The 21,869-nt window shown below is 33.2% G+C and overlaps 1 protein-coding gene across 1 annotated transcript in view; it reads left to right on the top strand.

Annotated features, from left to right (window-relative positions):
• The window catches only part of DACH1 (dachshund family transcription factor 1), a 399,456-nt gene that overhangs the window by 277,191 nt on the left and 100,396 nt on the right, over positions 1 to 21,869 (top strand). The window contains exons 5-6 of the mRNA XM_037153245.2: positions 13,179 to 13,314; positions 16,821 to 16,955. Of these exons, the coding sequence (XP_037009140.2) occupies positions 13,179 to 13,314; positions 16,821 to 16,955 (271 nt within the window). The remainder of the gene's footprint in view (positions 1 to 13,178; positions 13,315 to 16,820; positions 16,956 to 21,869) is intronic.

The raw sequence follows: 21,869 nt of genomic DNA, 5'->3' as shown, positions 1-21,869 counted from the left end.
AAAATAGTAAATTTTAAACTAAGTAAAAGCTACCTCATGATACCTTATCTTTATTCAGTATAATCATTACCTTTTTTTTTAATATCATGCACTGGAATTTATAGAGCCCTCTAAAATATGTCTCACAAAAAAGCTCTGTTACAATTCCAGTTCATTGTCTGTGGGAATGCAAAGTGGTACAACTCTTTTGGAAGACAGTTTTGTGATTTCTTATGAAAGTAAACGTACTCTTACTATATGATTGCATGATATTTACCCAGCTCCTTAGTATTTACCCAAATGAGTTGAAAACACAGCCCTACACAAAAACTGGCATGTGGATATTTATAGCAGCTTTTCTCATAATTGCCAAAGTTTGGTAGCAACCAAGATGTCCTTTAAATGGAAGGAGAGTTGGCTTTGGGTGATAAACACACAGGGCAGTCTACAGATGATATGTCATAAAATTATATACTTGAAACCTACATAATTTTATTAACTAATGGCACCACAATAAATATAATAAAGCATTACATTCTAAAGATGACCTTTAGTAGATGAAGAGATAAAAATGTTATCATACATCCATATGTTATAGTTTTTGAAACATTTGTTAAGTGGAGCACAGGGTGCCTAATGGTGAGCCACAGTTTAACAGCAGATTAGAGAAATCGAGAATAGACAAGTTCATTACTCATAAATGATGGAGGAGGCAGCCAGCATGCCTGGAGGGACCACATGAGGAGGTCAGGGCAGGGTACAGACAGGAAGGGAGGCAGGACCTGGGCAAATGCCTTTAGGGTTTCTGATGGAGTTCTTTGGGGGCTCCTGGGCCAGGGTTGCATTGGTCAGTTCAAACCAAGAGAGCAGAGTTTAGGGGAGCCCCACAGGCTCTGGTCTAAGAGGAGACTGTTGACCACAAGGGCTCTTGGGAAAATCATATCACAGACTTACAGTTGCTTGTGACTCTGTGGCTGCTGTCTAGGGCATGCACTACTAGTGTGAGGGGGTTAGTGTCAGCTTAAGGTTCCTGCAGGCCACGTGGCCAAGCAAAAGAAATGCACAGGCAGCAATACCACGGAATAGTTTAGCTGAATTCTGTACATCTTAAATTGTAGTATTATTCAGAACAAAAAAAAATGAGCTATCTAGCCAAGGAAATGTAAATGTATACTTCTAAGTTAAAGAAGCCAGTCTGAAATGGCTACATACTATATGATTTCAAGTGTTTGATATTCTGGAAAAGGCAAGTTTATGGAAATACTAAAAAAGCCGATGATTGCCACAGGGTATGCTACTATCTGTTATGGATATATATTATATATTTTAAAAGAGCCTGTTACTTATATAGAATGTTGAATAATATGCAAATTGCATTTTTTAATTATAAGAATGGCTCTATAAATAAAGATGTATACTGGTCCCTTATATTATTTTCTGAAGTACCCCAACCAGAGGAAAAATAACAAGATATCACAAAAGACCCAGATCAACTTCTTTAAAATCTTGACCTGAGAGAATTTTAATGAATGCTACGTTGTCAGCAGCCAAGGACTAGGGAGAGAACCTTTGAACTTGCTGCTTCATTCTGAGTAACTTTTAGAAGGTTTCTTAGTTACCACATGATTTGTTAGTCAAGGTATCACTGTACAATTTCATTTATGATCATTTTTGTTCATGGTTATTACTGAGAATTCAACACTCTCATCATCTCATTCACTGATATTACCTAAGGAAGACTTTGGCAAATAAACAAACCTAAGTGTTCCCATCTTTTCAATCGATGGCTACTTTTCCAAAATATTCAAATCTAGTATTAGTTATAGTTTGTGGCTATTCTCATTTAAAAAAATTTAACAATAATTATTATGGAGAATTATCTTTATAATACTAATTATGCAATTTCCTCTTTCAAAACTAAGCACTTCTTGATAACTCTTTAGTTAGATAAGACTTAGATTCATAGGTAAAGTAAAAATATGATGGAAGAGAAGATTTTTTATCAGTTTAAAATCGAAATGGGTGACTTAGTTATGAACTGTAGCTAATTTGCACATGATATAGTGGCTTACATACTCCTGGAACCAAAAGCCTCCATGTATCAGGAGGCTTGATTTACTTAGTTTTATTTAATTTGGGCTGTATCTAATGTTAATATAATACTTAGTGAAGCTTCCTTTTACAATCTTAGAAGGAAGCAGTTGGGTTTCTTCTAGAAGATTTGAAAAGAGCCTAGATTATTGGAAAGTAAACATTCTTGTGGTTTAAATTAAGGTTGGGAATGGAGAAGAGAGAAAGAGGGAGAAAGGTGGGAAATATGCAAAAAGTGAGTAAGAAAGTATGCTTTGAGATGTGTGCCAACATCTCTGAAGTTACAGTGATGGCCCCCTTCCTGGTCTCTTAGAGCAAATATTTTCAGTAACTTAACTATAGATAGATGAAAGGAAATTCTGGACTTTTGAATGTTGTTGTGTAAATAGTGATAGTAGCTAAATAGGAAACAATGGCTGTGATTGAGAATGATTAGAGAAAGTGAAACTAATAGTTAAAATTGTCAATGGTGAAAGAGAAGTTCAATCGGCCATTGTGGAAAATCTGAGAGCCTTATTTGTATGTTTCCTTTGAGTCTGGTCATTGTCTATATAATTTCAAATTGAATGGTGGCAGGTGAAGATTTTAAAAGAAAACACATTTCAAGAAATACATGATTCGATTCTAATATTTTTGGTAAATATTTCTATATTTCTATACTTTATTTCATTGTATATTTTCCTTTACCATTTATCTGCTATATACCCTCTTTGACCTGCACCCACCTACCTCCCCACCCCAGTAATCACCATACTGTTCTCTGTTTACATGAATTTTTTCTCTCGTTTGCTGAGTCCCGCTACCCCACCAACCCTTCCCCCACCCCAGAGCAGTCAGTCTGCTCTCCATCTGGGAGTCTGTCTCTATTTCACTTGTTAGTTTAGTTTGTTCATTAGATTCCACATATGAATGAAAGCATATGATACTTGTCTTTCTCTGACTGGCTTATTTCACTTAGCATAATGTTTTAAACCAGAGAAAAGTTGTGAACATGGCTTTGGAGAATGGGGTGGGAAATAAGTTTTCTCTTTAATTCCAAATATTAGAGAATTCAAGTTAATAAATCAACCTATCTAAATTTATATATTGTAAACTTTATAGCACTAGCAGTATTTAGGAAACTCACACAATATATAATAGTTAAACTTAGTTCGGAGGGCATTTATTTCCTCTAATATGTCCTCCTTTTTATTTCCTCTAAAGAAAGCGGTTGACTCCTTCGTAACATTAAATAATAGGGGGCCCAACGGAGTAATTGGAATAGTGCCTGCTAATTGTTTTCCTGAAAAGATTGGAGATATGAAGGCCAAATATGATTGAGGGTGGGACATGGGGATGGCTGGGGTGGGGGGAGGGGAGTGATGAGGGGAAAATGGAGACAACTGTACTTGAACAACAATTTTTAAAAAGTAAAAAAAAGAATCAAATAAGTAAAATGTTAAATACTAAAGAAGACTACTCCCATAGGAAACAATGTTAACATAATAAGAGAAATAGCATGTGAAAGAAAAATATAAACTTTCAGGATTTTTCAGGTGCTGGAATATACCAGTTACATTTTTTGAGTAATGACAAGAATTAAAATTAAAACCATCTAAATGAGAATGGTAATAAGAGTTTATAGGACAGAAAAGAAATAAAAATATAGTTCTTAGAGTTATGTATCTTAAAATATCATTTTTATTACCTGTTTATATGGCAAAAATGAGCTCTAATGATTTTTCTCCTAAACTTATTTATGAAAATAGACATACCAGTACAGACTCTACAAAGCAGGATTCAAAAGCTTCAATCCTTGGGTGAAATCCATCCCCTGACAATTTTCATATGGACCATGAGTTAAGAACGATATTACATTTTTAAGTGGTAGGGGAGAAAATTAAAAGAAGAAAAATGTTCATGTGTCATGAAAATTATATGATATTCAAATACACTCTAATTTAATGTCCATAAATAAAAATTTTTGGAACTCAGCCACATTCTTTAATTTACACAATTTTTATGGCTTTTTCCCCATACAAAAGCAGAGTTTAATTACATATTTACTAACTGGGTTTTTATAGAAAAATAATGCTGATTCTTGTACTAAAGCTCTGATAAACTCAAACTCATGTGTCTTAGGTTGGGGCAGCTTAAACTCAACTCTCAACCACTATTGAGCCATAGGTTTGGGTATTAAATTAAAAAAAAATTAAAAACCACCAGACAAACCCCAGTTCAGAAACATCCTACAAAACACCAGACTGCTAACCTTCAAATTGGTCAAGGTCATAAACCAACAAGGAAAGAATAAGAAACTCAGAGATTGAAAGACACGTGAGGAGTAAATGCAATATGTGACCCTCAGACAAGATATTGAAACAAAACAAAAACATGCCGTACAAAGGGTAGTGAAATACAGTCTGTGTGAAGTTTAGTTAATAATTATGTACCATGGAGGTCTCTTAGTTTTGATAAATGTTCTGTGATATTGGAAGATGTTAACATTTGGGACATGGGTATATGGAAACTCTCTGTATTATTGTTTTGTAAATCTAAAATTATTCCAGCATTTAAAGTTATTTTTTCAAGAAAAAAAAACACTGAACAAAAGAAAATTATTGTGTGAAGATAGTGCCCCTATATCATAGCTATTTGCTTTAAATGTAAACTTTCATGATGTAGTTTACCAAAATATTAAATTAGATGTTTTCTGGTTGATTGTTTTGGATTATGAAGAATACTTTAGTAAAATAACTCTGAGGAGGAAATGAGCATTACTATTTGGACAATAATAATTCTAATTTCAACAACTAATAGCTACTGTCTGTAAGAATATATTAAATTATTATAAACTCTGTATTTGTCTATTATATATCAGTGAGACCCATCCATCTTCACTACTTAACGTCTATAGAACATGAAGAGACATAGATGGGATATTAGATGTTATATAATGCAGCTACTTGCCTCTGATGGTAGATAAATAATTCATGCATCCTTCCTACCCATTTTTATATATGTGTGCTTTTGTAGTAGAACTATTATATCTCTAGCAAATTTAAGAGCAAGGAAGGTACTCCTTAATCATATTAAAATTTTCATCTCAATAGCTTTGCCTGAACTTTATTATATTTTCTTGGAAATGTTTATTAATTTTTCTTGTGTCTTAGCCGTCTAAATATATAGGTCACCTGTAGAGTTTCTTTCCTCCAGATCAAATATTCTAATTTTTCTGACCATTTCTCTTCAAGCTATTTGGTTGACCCTTTAAAAAAATACTCACTTCCTCCTCAATCCTTCCCATACAATATTCTAGAAATCCTAGAAGTGAAATGGCCAGTGAAGAGAAACCAATACTAACATAAACCTCAATTTGGACAATTGCTTATAAGTGAAACAATTATCCATAAAACTGTTTTGCTGTTTGAATTTGTGACTCAGTAAATTTCGTGTCCATATGACAGAAAATTCTAACCAATTCTTTAGTTTTTACTTGTATTAACAATCTCCATTTATCCATATTGTTTTTTCCAGTCCATTGATTTGGGTTTCTTAGATACTTCTGAATGTTAACAGTCTAAACTATCATATTATCTATTTATACCTTCTTTGTATCATTTCCAAATTGTAAAGGATGTATTACTTGTATTGCCTTAAATCACTAAGGAAAATAAACAGTATAAATCAAGAGATCAATTCTTCTTGTCATTAGAGAATTCCTAATAGGCTAAAATGTTCTACTAATTGATTCTCTTTGGGTATAATTCATCAAGTAACCCCAAATCCCCCTGAATGAATCAATATTTTTCTCAGTTTTTATTTAATAAGTTCACATTAATATTATAAAGATTGAAAAAAAGGGTTTTGCTGGAAAAAATGGAGTAGAATAAAGGCCTAATTATTATAGGGGTTTAAACATGCATTCTGGAGGAAGATGTCTTAGGCATGTGTTTCTGCTGTACTACCTCATGGTCATGTGACCTCAAACAAATCATTTACTACCTTTGCTTTTGTTTTCTTTTTTGAACTATGGGGTTGATAAGATTACTACCTCATCAGGTTGTCTTAATAAAAAAGTTAATATTTATAAAATCATTAAAAGGCTTTGTACAGTGATATTAGCTTCATCTTATTACTAGTTATATTTTCTCCCCAAATATTTACCATCATCCATTTAAAATAAGTTTTAGAATCTTAAAAGGAATCCATGTTAAACCTTTAAAATGGTATAATAAGAACTTTCTCCCCCATTTCCTCTCCTCTTCCCTTCCTTTCTCTGGTTCAGCCCCTTCCACCTAACAAAAGTGTATTTGGCTTATTGATATGTTTTGCAGTATGGAAGTATACAAAGCAGATTTATAAATGTATTTTTTTCAGATACCATTTTTCTTCAGAGATAGTATAGAATCATTTTTGAGGAATTTAGCAACATTCAAATTATTCTACTTTATTGGATAAACATTTTTATACTACATTATAAGGTTTTTAAGAAATAGAAAAATGTGACTTTAATTAATTTCTCTGCTAACCTGGTGTGTGTGTGTGTGTGTGTGTGTGTGTGTGTGTGTGTGTGAGACAGAGAGAGAGAGAGAGAGAGAAACAGACTTTATGATGTTCTTATTTAAAGACTGAAACCTTGAAAATAGTACAAAGAATAAATTTTCCATTGTCTGATAATTTCCTTCAAAGCAAGTCCTTAAATTGCTATTAGTAAATAGGACTTTACATACATGAAATGTAAAGTGTTTCATGATTATAAAAACTGGAACCAGGGTGACCTGGTTTCTAAAGTAGGTTAAACTATTAGAGTAATGTCGTGTGCCTCATGTTTGCTCTTAGCTACAGAATAGTTTACTTTTTGGAAGCCATAAATTAGATGTATGCATTACTTTTAAACATAAGTGTTCCTTTACAGAAATAGATTTTATGTAATTTCACTTGGATTTTTAAAAAACAGCTACGTATGTTCTTTTAATGTTTGAGTATTGACATTAAATGAAAAAAGGCCACTAGCAAGAAAAAATAGCATTAAAACAGAACCACCTCTAAGGATCACTATTTTCAAACAGATCTCATATATTTCAATCCATGAGCTTGTAACAATACTGAAAAATAAACTCATCATTCACCTTTGGAAAATTCTAGGGAATTGATTTTTTTTAAAGCACAAATGTTTAAATCAAGGGGTGGAGTCAAGCATTTCCCATATAAACTGTACCTAAGGATAACCAAATAATTTTCTATGGAAATTTCTGATCCTATAAATTTTCTAAGAAATAAATGAGTAAGAAATTAAATATTAAGAGTACCACCAGATTGTAAGTCCTAATGAAGTGGTGAGTGTAGCCCATACTCAGTAGTTACCATATCTGAGAGTCCATCAACCTGGCTATCTCTTTTTGACTGGTCTTAGAGACCTCACCAGACTCTTGCCCACCCAAGTTACAGGCCCACCCAATCTGCTTTTCCATATGAATAAATGTCTGGTCTTGGCTCATGCCGTACTACTTCCTAATTCCTCTCTAACAAGTAACAGCTGGCCTCAGTGAACTTCAGGCCCTGCACTGGCAGCAGCAAGCTTAGATTCACAGCTTGGCTTTGCCTGGGAATCTCCAAGTCCAGCACGAGTAGTAGTCATCTCAGAATGCTTTATAGCTCAGGTAAGGTGGCCCTGGGCAAAACACAGGTAGGGGCTGACCTTGGCCTGCACCACCTGGGAAACCCCAGGGCCAACACACTCAGTGGACAACCACAAACCATGTTGGAGCACCACCACCCTGTGCCTGTACAGCTGATTATCCATGGAGGGCAGAGGTTGGTAGTCAGTGCTCACAGCCAGTCCTTGCAGCTGACTGGCCTGGGTAAATCTCTCCCACTGATCTGCCAACAGCAATCAAAGCTCTATAAGAGGTGGTTGCTCTCAGCACACATGAAGGGCACACATCGAGTACCCACCTTGTGTGATAGGGGAGGCTGTGCCACTGGACATTACAGGACACCTACTACATTAGGCCACACTAACAAGATATGTAGTCAAAGCAGCTCTACCTATTACATAGAAACAAACACAGGGAGGCTGCCAAAATGAGGAGACAAAACAAGATGGCCGAAATGAAAGAACAGATTGAAACCCCAGAAAAAGAATTTAGAAAAATGAAGATAAGTAATGTATCAGGTGCAGATTTCAAAACACTGGTTATAAGGATGCTCAGGGAATTTAGTGAGGACTTCAGCAGCATAAAAAACATCCAGTCAGAAACAAAGAATATACTAGCTTAAACAAAGAACAATTTACAGGGAAATAACAGTAGAGTGGATGAAGCAAAGAATCACATCAATGATTTGGAACATAAGGAAACAAAAACCAGCCAATTAGCACAAGAATTAAAAAAGAATTAAAAAAATGAGGATAATATCAGCAGCCTCTAGGACAACTTCAAGATGTCCAACATTTGCATTGTAGAGGTGCCAGGAGGAGGAGAGTCAGAGCAAGAAATTGTAAATCTATTTGAAAAAAATAATGAAAAAAAACTTCTCAAATTTGGTGTAAGAAATAAACATGCTAGTCTAGGAAACAGAGAAAGTCCCAAACAAGATGGATACAAAGGGGCCCACTCCAAGATACATCATAATTAAAATGCCAAAGGTTAAAGATAAAGAGAAAATCTTAAAACCAGCAAGAGAAAAGAAGTTAGTTACCTACAGAGGAGTTCTCATAAGACTGTCAGATGAAGTCTCAAAAGAAACTTTGCAGGCAAGGAGGGATTGGCAAGTAATATTTAAAGTCATGAAAAGCAGAGACCTTCAGCCAAGACTGTTCTACATAGTAAAGTTGTCAGTTAGAACCAAAGGGCAGATAAAGAGCTTCCCAGACAAGAAAAAATTAAAGAAGTTAATCATCAGCAAATCACTATTATGTGAACGGTTAAAGGGACTTATTTAAGAAAAAGAAGACTCCAACTAAGAACAATAAAATCGGAAAAACAAAATCTATTAACAACTGAATCCAAAAAACAAACCAAGCAAACAAAAGGAATACAGACAGAATCATGGATACAGGAGTGATTTGATGGTTGCCAGATAGGAGGTGTGTGTGGGGGAATGGGTGAATAGGTGAAGGGATTAAGAAATAAAAGTAAGTAGTTGCAGAATAGCCATGAGGAGTAGCCAGATAGCTTATACCATGACCCATGGACATGAACAATGGTGAGGAGATTGCTTGAGGAAGCAGAGATGCTGGGTAGAGGGGAGCAAAAGGAGGAAAACCAGGACAACTGTAATAGCATAATCAATAAAAGATAATTTAAAAATAAAAATTCATTTCAAAATATTAAAAGTGTTATTAAGAGAGCAATGTAATGTTAGAAATACCTTCACCCCACTTTTATAACATATTTACTGAGGGCATCTTTAAGTGATAAATGCAAATGAAACTAATTAAAAAGAGAGCCACATAAAGTAAAGCTAAATTAAAAAATTGTTTAGAGAAATGAGTTATGATTATTTAGAGTTAGTCTAAGAAAATATTTGAAGTTGTGAAAATATAATGCATATTATGATGGACAGGAGACAATTAGACCATGGAATTTTTAAAATGTTTAATTAATCACATGTACATAATACAGAACATTTTATTCTTTTTATTTTAAAATACATCATTTTGGATTCCACCTTTGAATCTGAATTATCCTAGAGACCAATACTTCCTGTTCTACCTAGAGGCAATAAATGCAGCTTTTCTTTATTGTTAGTCTTGTTATTCTGTTAGCACTGGTCTATTAGCATGACCTTTTTTCCACTCAGTGAGAGAGTTTTCCTCTTATATTTTCATTTATTATTGTGGCTAGTTTTATAAAGATGGAACACTGCAAAAGACGGTGTTGTATTGATTGGTGGATTTATGATGCAGGACTATAAAATAGTGTGTTGAAGTACTAAATTAAATATTCTTCCTTTGTCCTACTTCAGGCCCATTGTGGCAGTTAAAGGTTATTATACTGATGAAATGATACATCCTTTTTACATAGTTTCCCTATAGACATTGAACACTTCTTATTATGTCCAAATAAAACTTACTATTTTGTTTTAGTAATAATTATGAGATTCTCTCATAAGCAATTCTTTACTGTCTCTGTCTTATAGCAAACTCTAGAAAGGCAAGCATATGAATGTGATAAAAGAATTAAGCTGTTGAAATAAATTAATTCAACATTATAAATAAATTATATAAATTTATTATACAAAAATATATTAAAATGTTACTCAGTAGATTTTACTGTAATGAAATTCTTTAAAGAACCAAAGACTGAAATTGCACAATAAGTGAAATGACTGAGTATGTTCTATCTCAATTAGTAGAAAGTTTCAATTGAATACTTAAGCTTTTAAATTATAAAATTTGCATAAATTAAAGTATTTTCTTTCAATAAAAGTATTAACTATTGTCCTGTATCCTTTGCTTTTAGCCAGAAAAAAATAAAGTAAAAATAAGCTAAAGTAAAACTAAAGTTAAATTAAATATCACAATTTTACCTCTATTTTCTAAGCCTAAAATTGTGCTTTGGAGATGTCATTTCCATTAACATTTTAATCTAGTTTATTTTTGAATTATTTTACTATGTGATCTTTGGAATGCTTTGTGTAAATGTATAAGTGAATAGTGCATAAATGAAAAGAACGGGATAAACTTTGACAATGAAATATATTGACTAATGAAATACTTTTTATACACTGAGGTGGAAAAATTAAACAATAATTGCTTTTAATGGTAAAACCATTATTTCTAGAGTGTTATGCATGCATTAAACAGTTAAGTATTTTATGAGTTACTCAGGAAAGATTAGTTTCTCCTGGGCTCCATTAGCACTATGATGAAATCTGTTATGACAGCGAACTCAGACTTTCAGCACGATTTTGGAGGGATGGACTGGTTTCGAGATTGCACTTTATCTCTAGTCAGCCAAACAGATGCCACTGCCATTATGATCATTTATATATTTATGAAGGGAAATAGTAAAATGCATGGATGAATGAACATTGATGTAAATGACCTATTGAAGAATATGAAATAGTTAATTTACAAAATTTTATTTATATAAAATATAGCAATGTTCTGTCTTAAATACATACAGTGTTTTCTATCTATATACAGATGTTAGATGTATTAAAAATTAGCTTTAAACAATAGACAAACTAGTGGGTTTTTTATTTTATACTTTATACAAATTTTTAATTTTTAAATTACAGCTTACATTCAATATTATTTTGTACTAATATCAGATGTCCTCTTTTCCAGAATTTCAAGATATCAAGGTTAAACTCTTTATAGAGTATCTCTGGTCATGTCCATAGTTAGCTATAAATAGGTTATTAATACCTTTATACAGACTATGAGGAAGTTCCACTATACAGTTTCCTGAACAAGCTAATTATACATTTTAACATTAGGGATGTATGTGTGTGTCTCCCTTTTTCCCACTTTCCCGCTCCATCTCTCGCTCTTACTCATTTGTAGTCTTTCAAATGCAACCCTACAGAACTTGGATAAGGAGATATATTGATGGATTGTCATACTTACTTACATAACAGCCAATTTTGCAATTTTCAGAAAATTGAACATTGAGTTATTAACTTCTGATCAATTGAGGTAAAAGGCTGCTGTTGTGATATAATGTGATAATACATCCATTTTCGGAGAGGTGTTAATTGTCCGGATTAGGAACATGTCTGCACATTTTGACCTGTCCAAAGATTTCAAAATTCCTAAAGTTCAAGAAGCAATTTTTACAACAAGATTCTAATATGAAATTTTTGAGAGTAGAATTCATTTCCCCCTTTTTATTGGTTATAATGTTATTTGATCTTGCAAATCTATCACGAAGCTTCTTGTGCGATTATTGTTCATCCAATGGAATATATAATGGAAAATTATTTTATGCATGGATTTTGGATGAGGGCTTGGCCATTTGTTTCTTGTTATTTTCATTTATTTGTCATGCTCCTCAGAAGTTAAACCTCAGCATATCTGTTTATTGACAATGCTCAGAATTGAAAAATTAAAAAAGCATAAAACCAGTGGTACTCAATCTTGGGTGAACATTAAAATCACCTGAAGAGCCTCAAAAACTTGCTGGTGTCTGGACCCCACTTCAGACTCGGTGTACACGGAGCCACTGTAACAAAGTGCCACGAAAAGCGTGGTTTAAAACAGTTTACTTCTACCATTCAAAAATTTCAGTAATTATTCAAAAGTCAGTTCTTTTTCAAGTCCTATGTGTGTTGACATCTATAGGTATACAGATATCTTGCTGTTCGGAAAAGGAAATGCTAACAAATGGGTATCTTATTTCTTAATCTGTAACTCCATTTACATGTCTTACTGGAGACGATGGCACAGGTTATACAATACACTAACATGTTAGTCTTATGGGAAAGGTACAGGGCTTAGAGGGGGTTCTGCAGAACCTGCAGAACAGTATCAGGATACCTGATACCAAGTTTCTCTGGGAAACAACGAGTAGGCATTTCATCATTTCTCTTACTACATTAGTGTGGTTGAATTGAAGCTAGGAGTAGCAGGTAGTCTCAGATTTATTACAATCAGAGAAAAGTATTCCAGTATTTTATAACTGATTTCTATGATGCCTTAAAATAGAACCATCCAGGTGTGACCCGGGCAGTGCCCTGATGAAGCAGCTGGCACGACTCCTCTGATATTATTGCTGTGGTCTGTCATGTTGATAATTTGAGTGCTAAGTGACCCTGAGACATTTGCTGCAGCAATAGACTGTATTTAACGATTTCTTTAAATGGATCATTAGAATCAAAACCTGCTTAGTTCTGTTCATTCTTTGTTGTCTAGTAGGTTGTAAACTGGTTGCCTTCTGGGGCCCCTCTTTTTCTCCCGGAGGGGCTGACCTTTACCAGTACTATGGTGCCCGTAGAACCAATTTTGTTTCTAGTCTTACCTGCTTTGGCTTTGTTCAAGATAAAAGATGTCGTAATACAGTTAGATGTCAACGAAAAGGTGTGTTTATTGTCTTCGTAGTTCTATCGTTTTGAGAAAATGAACATTCCTTAAGTAAAGCTCCATGCGTTTCCCTCTTCCCCCGCCGTCCCACGTGCAGGAGCGAGTTCCCGACAGCCCCTCGCCCGCCCCTTCGCTGGAGGAGGGCCGGAGGCCTGGCAGCCACCCGTCGTCACATCGCAGCAGCAGTGTGTCCAGCTCCCCAGCGCGGACCGAGAGCTCCTCCGACAGAATCCGTAGGTCTCATGCTTTTACTTGTCACCGTTTCCAACTTTATTAGGTGCAGCTGGCTTTTCTAATCAAAATGCCCTCATTCCAAATAGATCTCAGATGTATCATGTTCTGAAGCTCCGCAGCAATAGCCATCTCTCAAAATTATGTTTCCCAGTTTGCAATATCATGAGGGATGGTACTACATTAACAGGTTCTGATATAAACTCCCTCTCTTGGATGCCACACATAAAGATTTGAGCTATGAAACATTTAGAGAAAGTAAGTAACCTTCTAGATTAGTTTCTGAGGTAAACACCGGCAACTCTCAAGTATCTAGTGTCTAAGTATGTTTATGGGTTATTCATCTTCATTCCTTCTTCCCTCTTTTCTTTCCATTCTACCCTTGACATTTCTGAAATTCATTAATTTGGTTTAACCTTAGCAGCCCCTGTAGAACACAGATCATACACAACACCCACACCCACACATAACTTACCTCATTTATTTAATTTATTTTTTAACTTTATTTTTATTGCTGGCACTATTAGAGATGTCCCCCTTTCCCAGCCCTTTGCCCACCTTTACCAAGCCAGCCCCCCCTTGCCCTCTGGCAATCATTTTTACATTGACAAAATATCCACAAAGAGAAATACAAAAGTAGAATCGAAAACAATTGATTTTAAAAATATATTTCTTAGTCATTCAAATGATGGGTAGATTAAAGAGCTTGCAATTTGTTAAATTATAGGATTTGAATTAGTTAACAGCCAATAATATCTATTATTGCCATGTTATTATTATTATTAACTTCTAAAAAATAAGCATATATTTTACTTCATGATCACACTTTCAGCTATTTTATCTTGATCCCCATAGCCAAGAAAATTAAGAGTAAAGTTAAAATTTCATTAAATTAACTGGTTATTTTGTGCCCATATAAGAATCAAATATTGTTTTTCCAATAAAATAAGCATATTAACACTAACTGTCTTCCTAATAAAACCAATGTTTATTTTATCCTTTCCAGAATTTAGTTAATATTTTCTGAAATTGTGCTTAGTATAAATTTCAGATAATTACACAAAATTCATTGGAGTTATTTAGTTGTTGAGAACATTTTTCTAGTAAGAAAAACATTTCCTACAAAGTATCTTTGTAAGTTCTAAAGGAATACTTGCATAAGGCAGAAATCCTCAATATGGATAACCTTGGGGTGGATAAGTTAAATGTTAGGTTGAATTGTATTTAATACAATTATTTTTAAAATTACATAATTCAAAAATAATTCCAAATATGAATACTTGTTTTGGCCTATCTACAGCATATTTTCTAATTTTGTAAAAGATGATTGTTACTGTTTATTAATCACCATTCCCAGATACTATTTCTGGAGCTGGTCAACCCCAGCTCCCACTACTTCAAACCATTTTATAAATAAAATATTTTCTGTGTGCTTTGGTGCTAGGTTGACACTAAAACAAGAAATTTAATGATGAGTATTTGGTTTTATTTCTAATTTTGAAATAAAATATTGTCATTGGAAAGGTGTAGTCCTAAAAAAAGAAAATATTTTTTCATACCACTTAAATGGAAATATGGGCAAATAGGAAATCATTTAAGTTTTGTTATGCATTCATGTTTTTTAATGAATCGCTATAATCTTTTTTATTATTCATTAAAAAAGAATTTTTATATGTGAAGACTATCATAAGTGTTAAAATGAAAATGAATATATAGACATGTGCGCCCATATATTCATATATACATACATATACATATATGTGCATGCTTATTTTAACATGCTATAGAATCATTTTAGGCTAACATAAAATATCAAGAATAATGCAAATAATTCTTGCATGCTCATGAGCCATATTCAAACAATTAATCTCTCTGAAAGAGAGCCCCTGATGAAAAGCATAGAGGCACTAATACCCCTATCATAAACATCAGCTTCTTTACCTTAGATATATCATTGATTAGTCTCTATAAAGAAGAAATTTCTCTTACATAACTGAGAACAATGATCAGAATCAGAAAATTACAATTATTACAGTATTAACTTCTGAATTATAAAACCTACTCAATACTTACGACTTACCAACTAATATTTCCCCCTCTTTTTTTCTTACCAATGATTTTGGTAACAGATTTTTTTCCTAGATCAAAAGCCAATCCGGGATCACACGTTCCAATTACCTGTCATGTTCCTTTAGTTTCATTAATCTGGAACAGTTCCTCAATCTTTTTGTCTTTCAGTACCTTGCCATATTTGAAGCATGCAGGCCATTTATTCTGTAGTAACTCTTTGTTTGGAATTTGTTGATGTTCCCTCATGATTTGATTTCAGCTGGGCCTTCTTCGCAGGGGTCATAGAGACATAGTAGTGTGTCCTCAATGCACCATTGCAGGAGACATATGCTATTTCTCCAATATTTTTGATAACTATCACTTGATTAAGGTAGTGACTACCAGATTTCTCTACTGTAAAATTTCTTTTGTTTAAATTTTTGTAGATGATAAGGATCTTGTGATTCCTTGTATCTTAAAACTATAGAATTTGTCTACTCATCAAAATTTCACTCTTCTAGTTTTAAAATTAATCATTAAAGATTCTTCCGTGAAACAATTATTATTACCATGCTGATTTGCAAATGGTAATTTCAAGTATGGTCTTATGATATGTTAAAAATACGTATTTTTTGGATAAAGTTTTACAAGATGATTCTTCCAAATTTTTTAACAAAAACCAAGATTTTCATGGGAAATTTATTAAGACTTTATTTTTTACTGGATTAAGAAAATGATAAGGGTATTTGATCATCTACCTTTCATTTCAATAGTGACAGTTTACTTTTAATAGTTCAAGAAAGCAGTTATTGCTTTTAATCATTTGACTTTAATAAATATTAATTGGGTACTTTTAGAATTTGAGTTTAAATTGATCTTTAAAGGAATTACTTTGATATGTATAAAGCCTTGAGTTTTATTGACTAGGTTAGAATTACTGAAATAATTATTTCAGTGCCTCTTCTTGTTAAAAATTCTATTTGCCCTCTGAGGCCACTAGAATTTATATATTTTGTCTTAAGACCATTGTGTTAAAGAGCATTCTGGTGTTAAGACTGTGGCTCTTTCAGAGTAAAGGAAGGTTATACACAGGGGCGAGAATAAGATGCACCAGATGAAAGCTTGACCACTTCTTTGGCATCAGTTTTAGTGGTTGACCATTCATTAGTATTATAGACATTTTATTAAATGTCTATAATTAAATTAATTAAAACATTATATTTTAAAACATATTTTATGTGTAAGAAATATAAGATGAATTTGTTTTGTTTTTATTATTTTTCTGCTCATCCTCAAGAATGATCATGGTTATCAATTCTCACAGTGTTCATAGAACTAGATTATAATTTTGCAGTCATACCATCATATTTTATTTTCTTTTGAGTCTAAAAGTCTAAGTCATTTATTTATTTGAGCATTGCATGTGATGGTGTTTTACCTTTTGTTTTGGGCTTCACAGCTGTTCATCAGAACGGGTTGTCCATGAACCAGATGCTGATGGGCTTGTCACCAAATGTACTCCCCGGACCCAAAGAAGGGGATCTGGCCGGACATGACATGGGGCACGAGTCGAAAAGAATGCATATGGAAAAAGGTAACATATGACTATGTGGCCCTGTTTTTCCTGCATGACATAGGAACTAGATTTTAATCACAGCATCAGGAATATTTTTAGATCACATAAGAAGGTGACCTATGAATATGTTAAAAACCTACATTATTAAGTCATAAAAAAATTAAGTCTACTCAACAAAAAGGAGGTATGAATGAAGACCTGCTTTTCTGCTGTATAACAGGTAGGTGTTAATTTATTTTCCAATGTACTTAAAACAGAGAATTATTTGTTTTCTTTGCTCAGTACTGAAGGTCTGTTTGTCTTTCTCAATGCCTTTAGGGCCAATTGTTATTTTACTTAGCATGACAGAGCAACAGCAACATACAAAGGATTATTATGAATATTTTTGAATGAAAATATACATGGTCATGGGACCAATCAGGAAGCAGAATTGGATCTTATCAGCCAGTATATTAGTAATCTTTTCAAAAGTGTATGTAATCAATAACAACACTGATATTGTGCAAAGATGCCAATGTTTTCTGCTTATGTTTCATTTGTATCAACTTAACTCATTTTAACAGGCAAAAATTTGTGTTTTCATGTCCTATTTCATGAAGCCCTTTCATGAAGAAATTGAAATATATTTTAATATGTACGGTGGAAATTTACACTAATAGGTACAAATTCATGTTTTCAAATGGTAAGTTTTGAATTGTGAAGATAAGAGCCTCTTCATCTTTTTCACTCTAATTTAATGTAGTGTTTTAAAATGTAATTAATATAGAGTAGGTACTTTGACTATCTTTTTGACATGAATGTCAAATAATTGGTGTTATAAAAATAATTTTTTGGAAAACAATACATAAAAGACACAATCAGCTGTCAGAAAGAAAAATAAACAAAATTTGACATTTAAATAATTAATCAGAAAGAAATGATTGGAGAAAGACTAAGTTAAGGTGAACAACTTTTCCTCCAATAAGACCATTCACATAAAGTGAAATTGCTTACCTAAAACATTACACATTCAATATTAAAACTGCTGTCCTGAGCCTTTAGGGAGAAAGAGTAAAGTATTCCTTCAAACTGCATCATCTAAATTATGGGATACCAATGAGAAGATGATAATCCTTTCTAGGTGAACATGCAAAAATCTATGCATAATTGAGAGACAGTAGCAGTAAGGCTACTTTCTAATTATTTATTTTGAAATTTGATATCAAGTACTATTACTAAGGGAGGTGACCTATATGCGGTGCATCCATGGCCAGGCAGTCTCTAAAAGTCCATTACCAAGGTCTCACAAGTTATTTTCAACAATAAATAAAAACATTATAGATATTATTCCTCATGTATGTTTTGACATGTACCTTTCATATTTAACAAAAAACCTTATGTTTAGAAATATGAATATAAATAGAGTGAGAAACTATAAAACTTCATAGAACATTTAAGTTTTAGGTAATGATATTTAAATATAAGAATTCATTTTTGGATAAATCAGTCATTCTTTATTAGGGTTCTTCAAAAAATACTTACAAAATATGATTTTTTAATTTTCCCAGGAATGCCGCATAACTAGTTCCACTTGAAATGCCTGAGAGAGAAGTTAATTTCTGAGCTACAGTGGAGGTCAGGGTATTAGGGCTCATTTCTCCTGCAGACCCTGGTGGAGAAGGGATAAGAGAGAAAGAAGGAAGCCAGGCAGAGCTGGTGGTGAGGAGCCCACCACCAAAGGCATAACCAGTGACGGGTGAAATTGCGCATCTCACTGGAATATTTTGGTCAGAGCTTTCATCAACCTGACGTTTCATGTTGGGTTGTCCCATACTTTTGGTAACTATTTCTTTTTTTCATGAGTAATGAGTCCTGTCTATCTGCCTATCAGCGATCTATCTTCTATTATTATATATTATTTCTTATTATTATTTTGCCACCATACTAAACTGATAACCTAGGGACCCCGCTTCTGGTTTTCCGGTGCACCTGCAACAGAAACCTTTCATTACAGCATGTGCCTTGTTATTCGGAAGTTATTTCCTCAGTGGTCTGCTTCCTCTGATAGACAGTATATTCCGTGGAGTCATCTGTGTATTGCATTTGCTTTAGCAGACTACACAGCTTATGAATGCATACAGATCTGGACTGAATCACTAGGTGATTCTAAGAGACAGTGAAGAAAAGTTTAAACAACTGTAAATATTACACTCTCTAAGGATTAATATGAAAGCAAAAGGTGGAATTATATAACCTTTAAGATGCCCATTTCTATGAAGCATTAGAATGTTCTGACCATGAATATACATAAAATCTTTCTATATAACTAATTGTGCTTGTAACACTGAAGATTTTAGAATGGTTTTGTTGTCAAAATAAAGACCTTGACCATACCCACAAGTTTTCTGATATTTTAATGCATATTTTATAAAGAAAGATGAGTTTTTATTTCAGTGTTTTCCCTACCAATATGAAGCTATCACTAAACTCATTTCAAGGAAGTCATGTAATTACTGATATTGTAATGGATATTGATACTGTTAAACTTTTGTTATATGTTGCTCTTTTTCTTGTATGCCCTCTTGTCTGTTTTTTAGCATACTGAATTAATAGTATATATGCATAGCTTTTTAGATTGATCCTTCTACCTGATTCTAGTCCTATACTTTCTTACTATACAGAGCTGTATTAAAACAAGTGACTTCATTTACAAACATTTGTAAAGAGATAATTATATGTTTGCATCATTTTAGGCTTCAGCTTTTTATAGCTGCCCACCTCTTTAAGTCATGCAAAAGATGATAATTTTTAAGAAAACATTGATGTTAAAAACATATATCAGAATTAATTTGTATGCTGAGATTCACTATGGCCTAAAATTTTAAACTTCAATAACTTTTAAACAATTTAAAATCTTTTTAATATTAAAAAGCTATTGATTCCATTATGTTGGACAGAATATTTGAGTCATCCTTAGCTGGAGGACCAGTGGCTTTACAAGCAAAAATACTAAGAACTGAGCAAATTTGCTCTTTATTTTTTTTTAAATAAAAACACAGAAAGTAGAGGTAGCTTACAGTACATTCAAATATAAATATAAAGTTAGTTAATGTCTCAAGATGTAATAGACATATTAATATTGTTTTTGTTATCTCAGGAATAAGGAGAAATGCTGTTTATATCAAGAGAATTTAAAATTAGGAATTTTTCTAAGTTATATGCTTAAAGAAACTGTGATACAGCTTGTAGCTTCAACAACAATTATAGCTTCTTTCCAAAAAAAAGTCCAAGTTTTCTCCATGTGACTATTAATGAGCACAGAGTGAAAGCCCCTTTTCTCTGCATATTTCTGCATTTTGATAATATTAACCCATATAGAGGGCCATGAGTATTTTTATTTTTAAATTCTCGAATATGCAACTTCCCTTTCACTTTTTCCTTTTAGATGTATATTCTTTTGGCATATCTCAAAGTCATTATCAAATTCTCTCTAAATACTCCTGAGACTTTATTCTTTTCTTTCCAAACCTGTGGAATAAAGGTGTTGAACTTGATGCCAGTGCTTTCACTTCTCAATTCTATCTATCTAACTCTATCTAATCTATCTATCTATTCTCATGTCTATCTAACACCAGACATTCTATCTCTCTGAATCCCAGAGTGTTTTCTTAGTGGATGGCAGATTTCACATGGGCAGCCACACCTCAGGGGAAACTTTCTCAGGGCACTGATTTTATTATTTTCTGATTTATATTTTCATAAGCCAAGCTATCAATAATACTTTAATGACAACTTGGGAAAATCCATACTATGAGATTCCCTTTTATACTTGTAATAATGGGCAATTGGTATAAAACATGGACTTCAGTGTGTATATTTTTCCCAGGCACCTTGCTGACTGTTCTGTCACAGTGTACTTTCATGGTTCTCAGATAGCTTCTGTTCTGATCCAGATGATTTCATTTCTTTCCTTACCTGGGTACATATGCCTCCTTTTCCATTAGTGCCCAGCCCAAAATTCTTCTGAGAGAAAGTTTTGTCTCCTTATCATCTTTGTACACCTAGCACAGAGTCTGGCAGTAGTAGGTACAATAAATTTCTTTTAAGAGTAAAATGAGATAATATATGTCTGGAGCATTTAACCCACTTAAATATTTCATTAAACTGTTAGTATTGTTGAATTAGCTAATGGGTATAAGGCTTGATTTTATAGATGTGAAATATATATCCCTGAACCACTGAATTAAAGTATTACTTGTTTATAATTCCTAATATCACAATTACAATGATTTACGCTTAATCCAAAATAGGAAAACTGACACTGCAATATTTTTTAGAATGTTTTGATTACATATGACAATGTAGAAATATACACATTTTAAAAAGTTTTTATTTATTTATCTTTAGATGGGAAGGGAAGGAGAGAGGGAGAGAAATATCAATGTATGGTTGCTTCTCCTGTGTCCCCTGATGGGGACTGGCCTGCAACCCAGGCATGTGCCCTGACTGGGAATCGAACCAAGGTTGTTTGGTTTGCAGGCCTGCACTCAATCCACTGAGCTACACCAGCCATGGCAAAATATGCACATTTTTGAAAGAAAAAAACAACTAAAGAAACTTGAGTAAAATACTAGTTCTTCATGTTAGTTCCACATATAAGTTTGCTTCTTGTAATTATTTATGCCTTTATGTTATTTTCTTCATTTAAGATGTATATTGGCTTAATGAATTTATTATATGTAATTTTTTATTCTACGATTTATTTGCATATTGTCTAAACAGTTTTTAAAATATTTTCTCTTTTATTTGCTCAATCCCTCCACACCCCCTCAAGTCCTTACCACCAAATATCTGTCAACCTAAGCTCTATCTACAACCGGTCTCTATTTTGCTTATTAGTTAGATTGCACATATGAAATAAATTTTATGGTACTTGTCTTTCTCTGACTAGCT

This window comes from Artibeus jamaicensis, unplaced genomic scaffold, assembly GCF_021234435.1.
Source record: "Artibeus jamaicensis isolate MK-2021 breed Jamaican fruit bat unplaced genomic scaffold, CSHL_Jam_final contig_415, whole genome shotgun sequence".
NCBI lineage: Eukaryota > Metazoa > Chordata > Mammalia > Chiroptera > Phyllostomidae > Artibeus > Artibeus jamaicensis.
The sequence above is the reverse complement of the archived record's forward strand: the minus strand, read 5'-3'. Positions and strand labels throughout refer to the sequence as shown.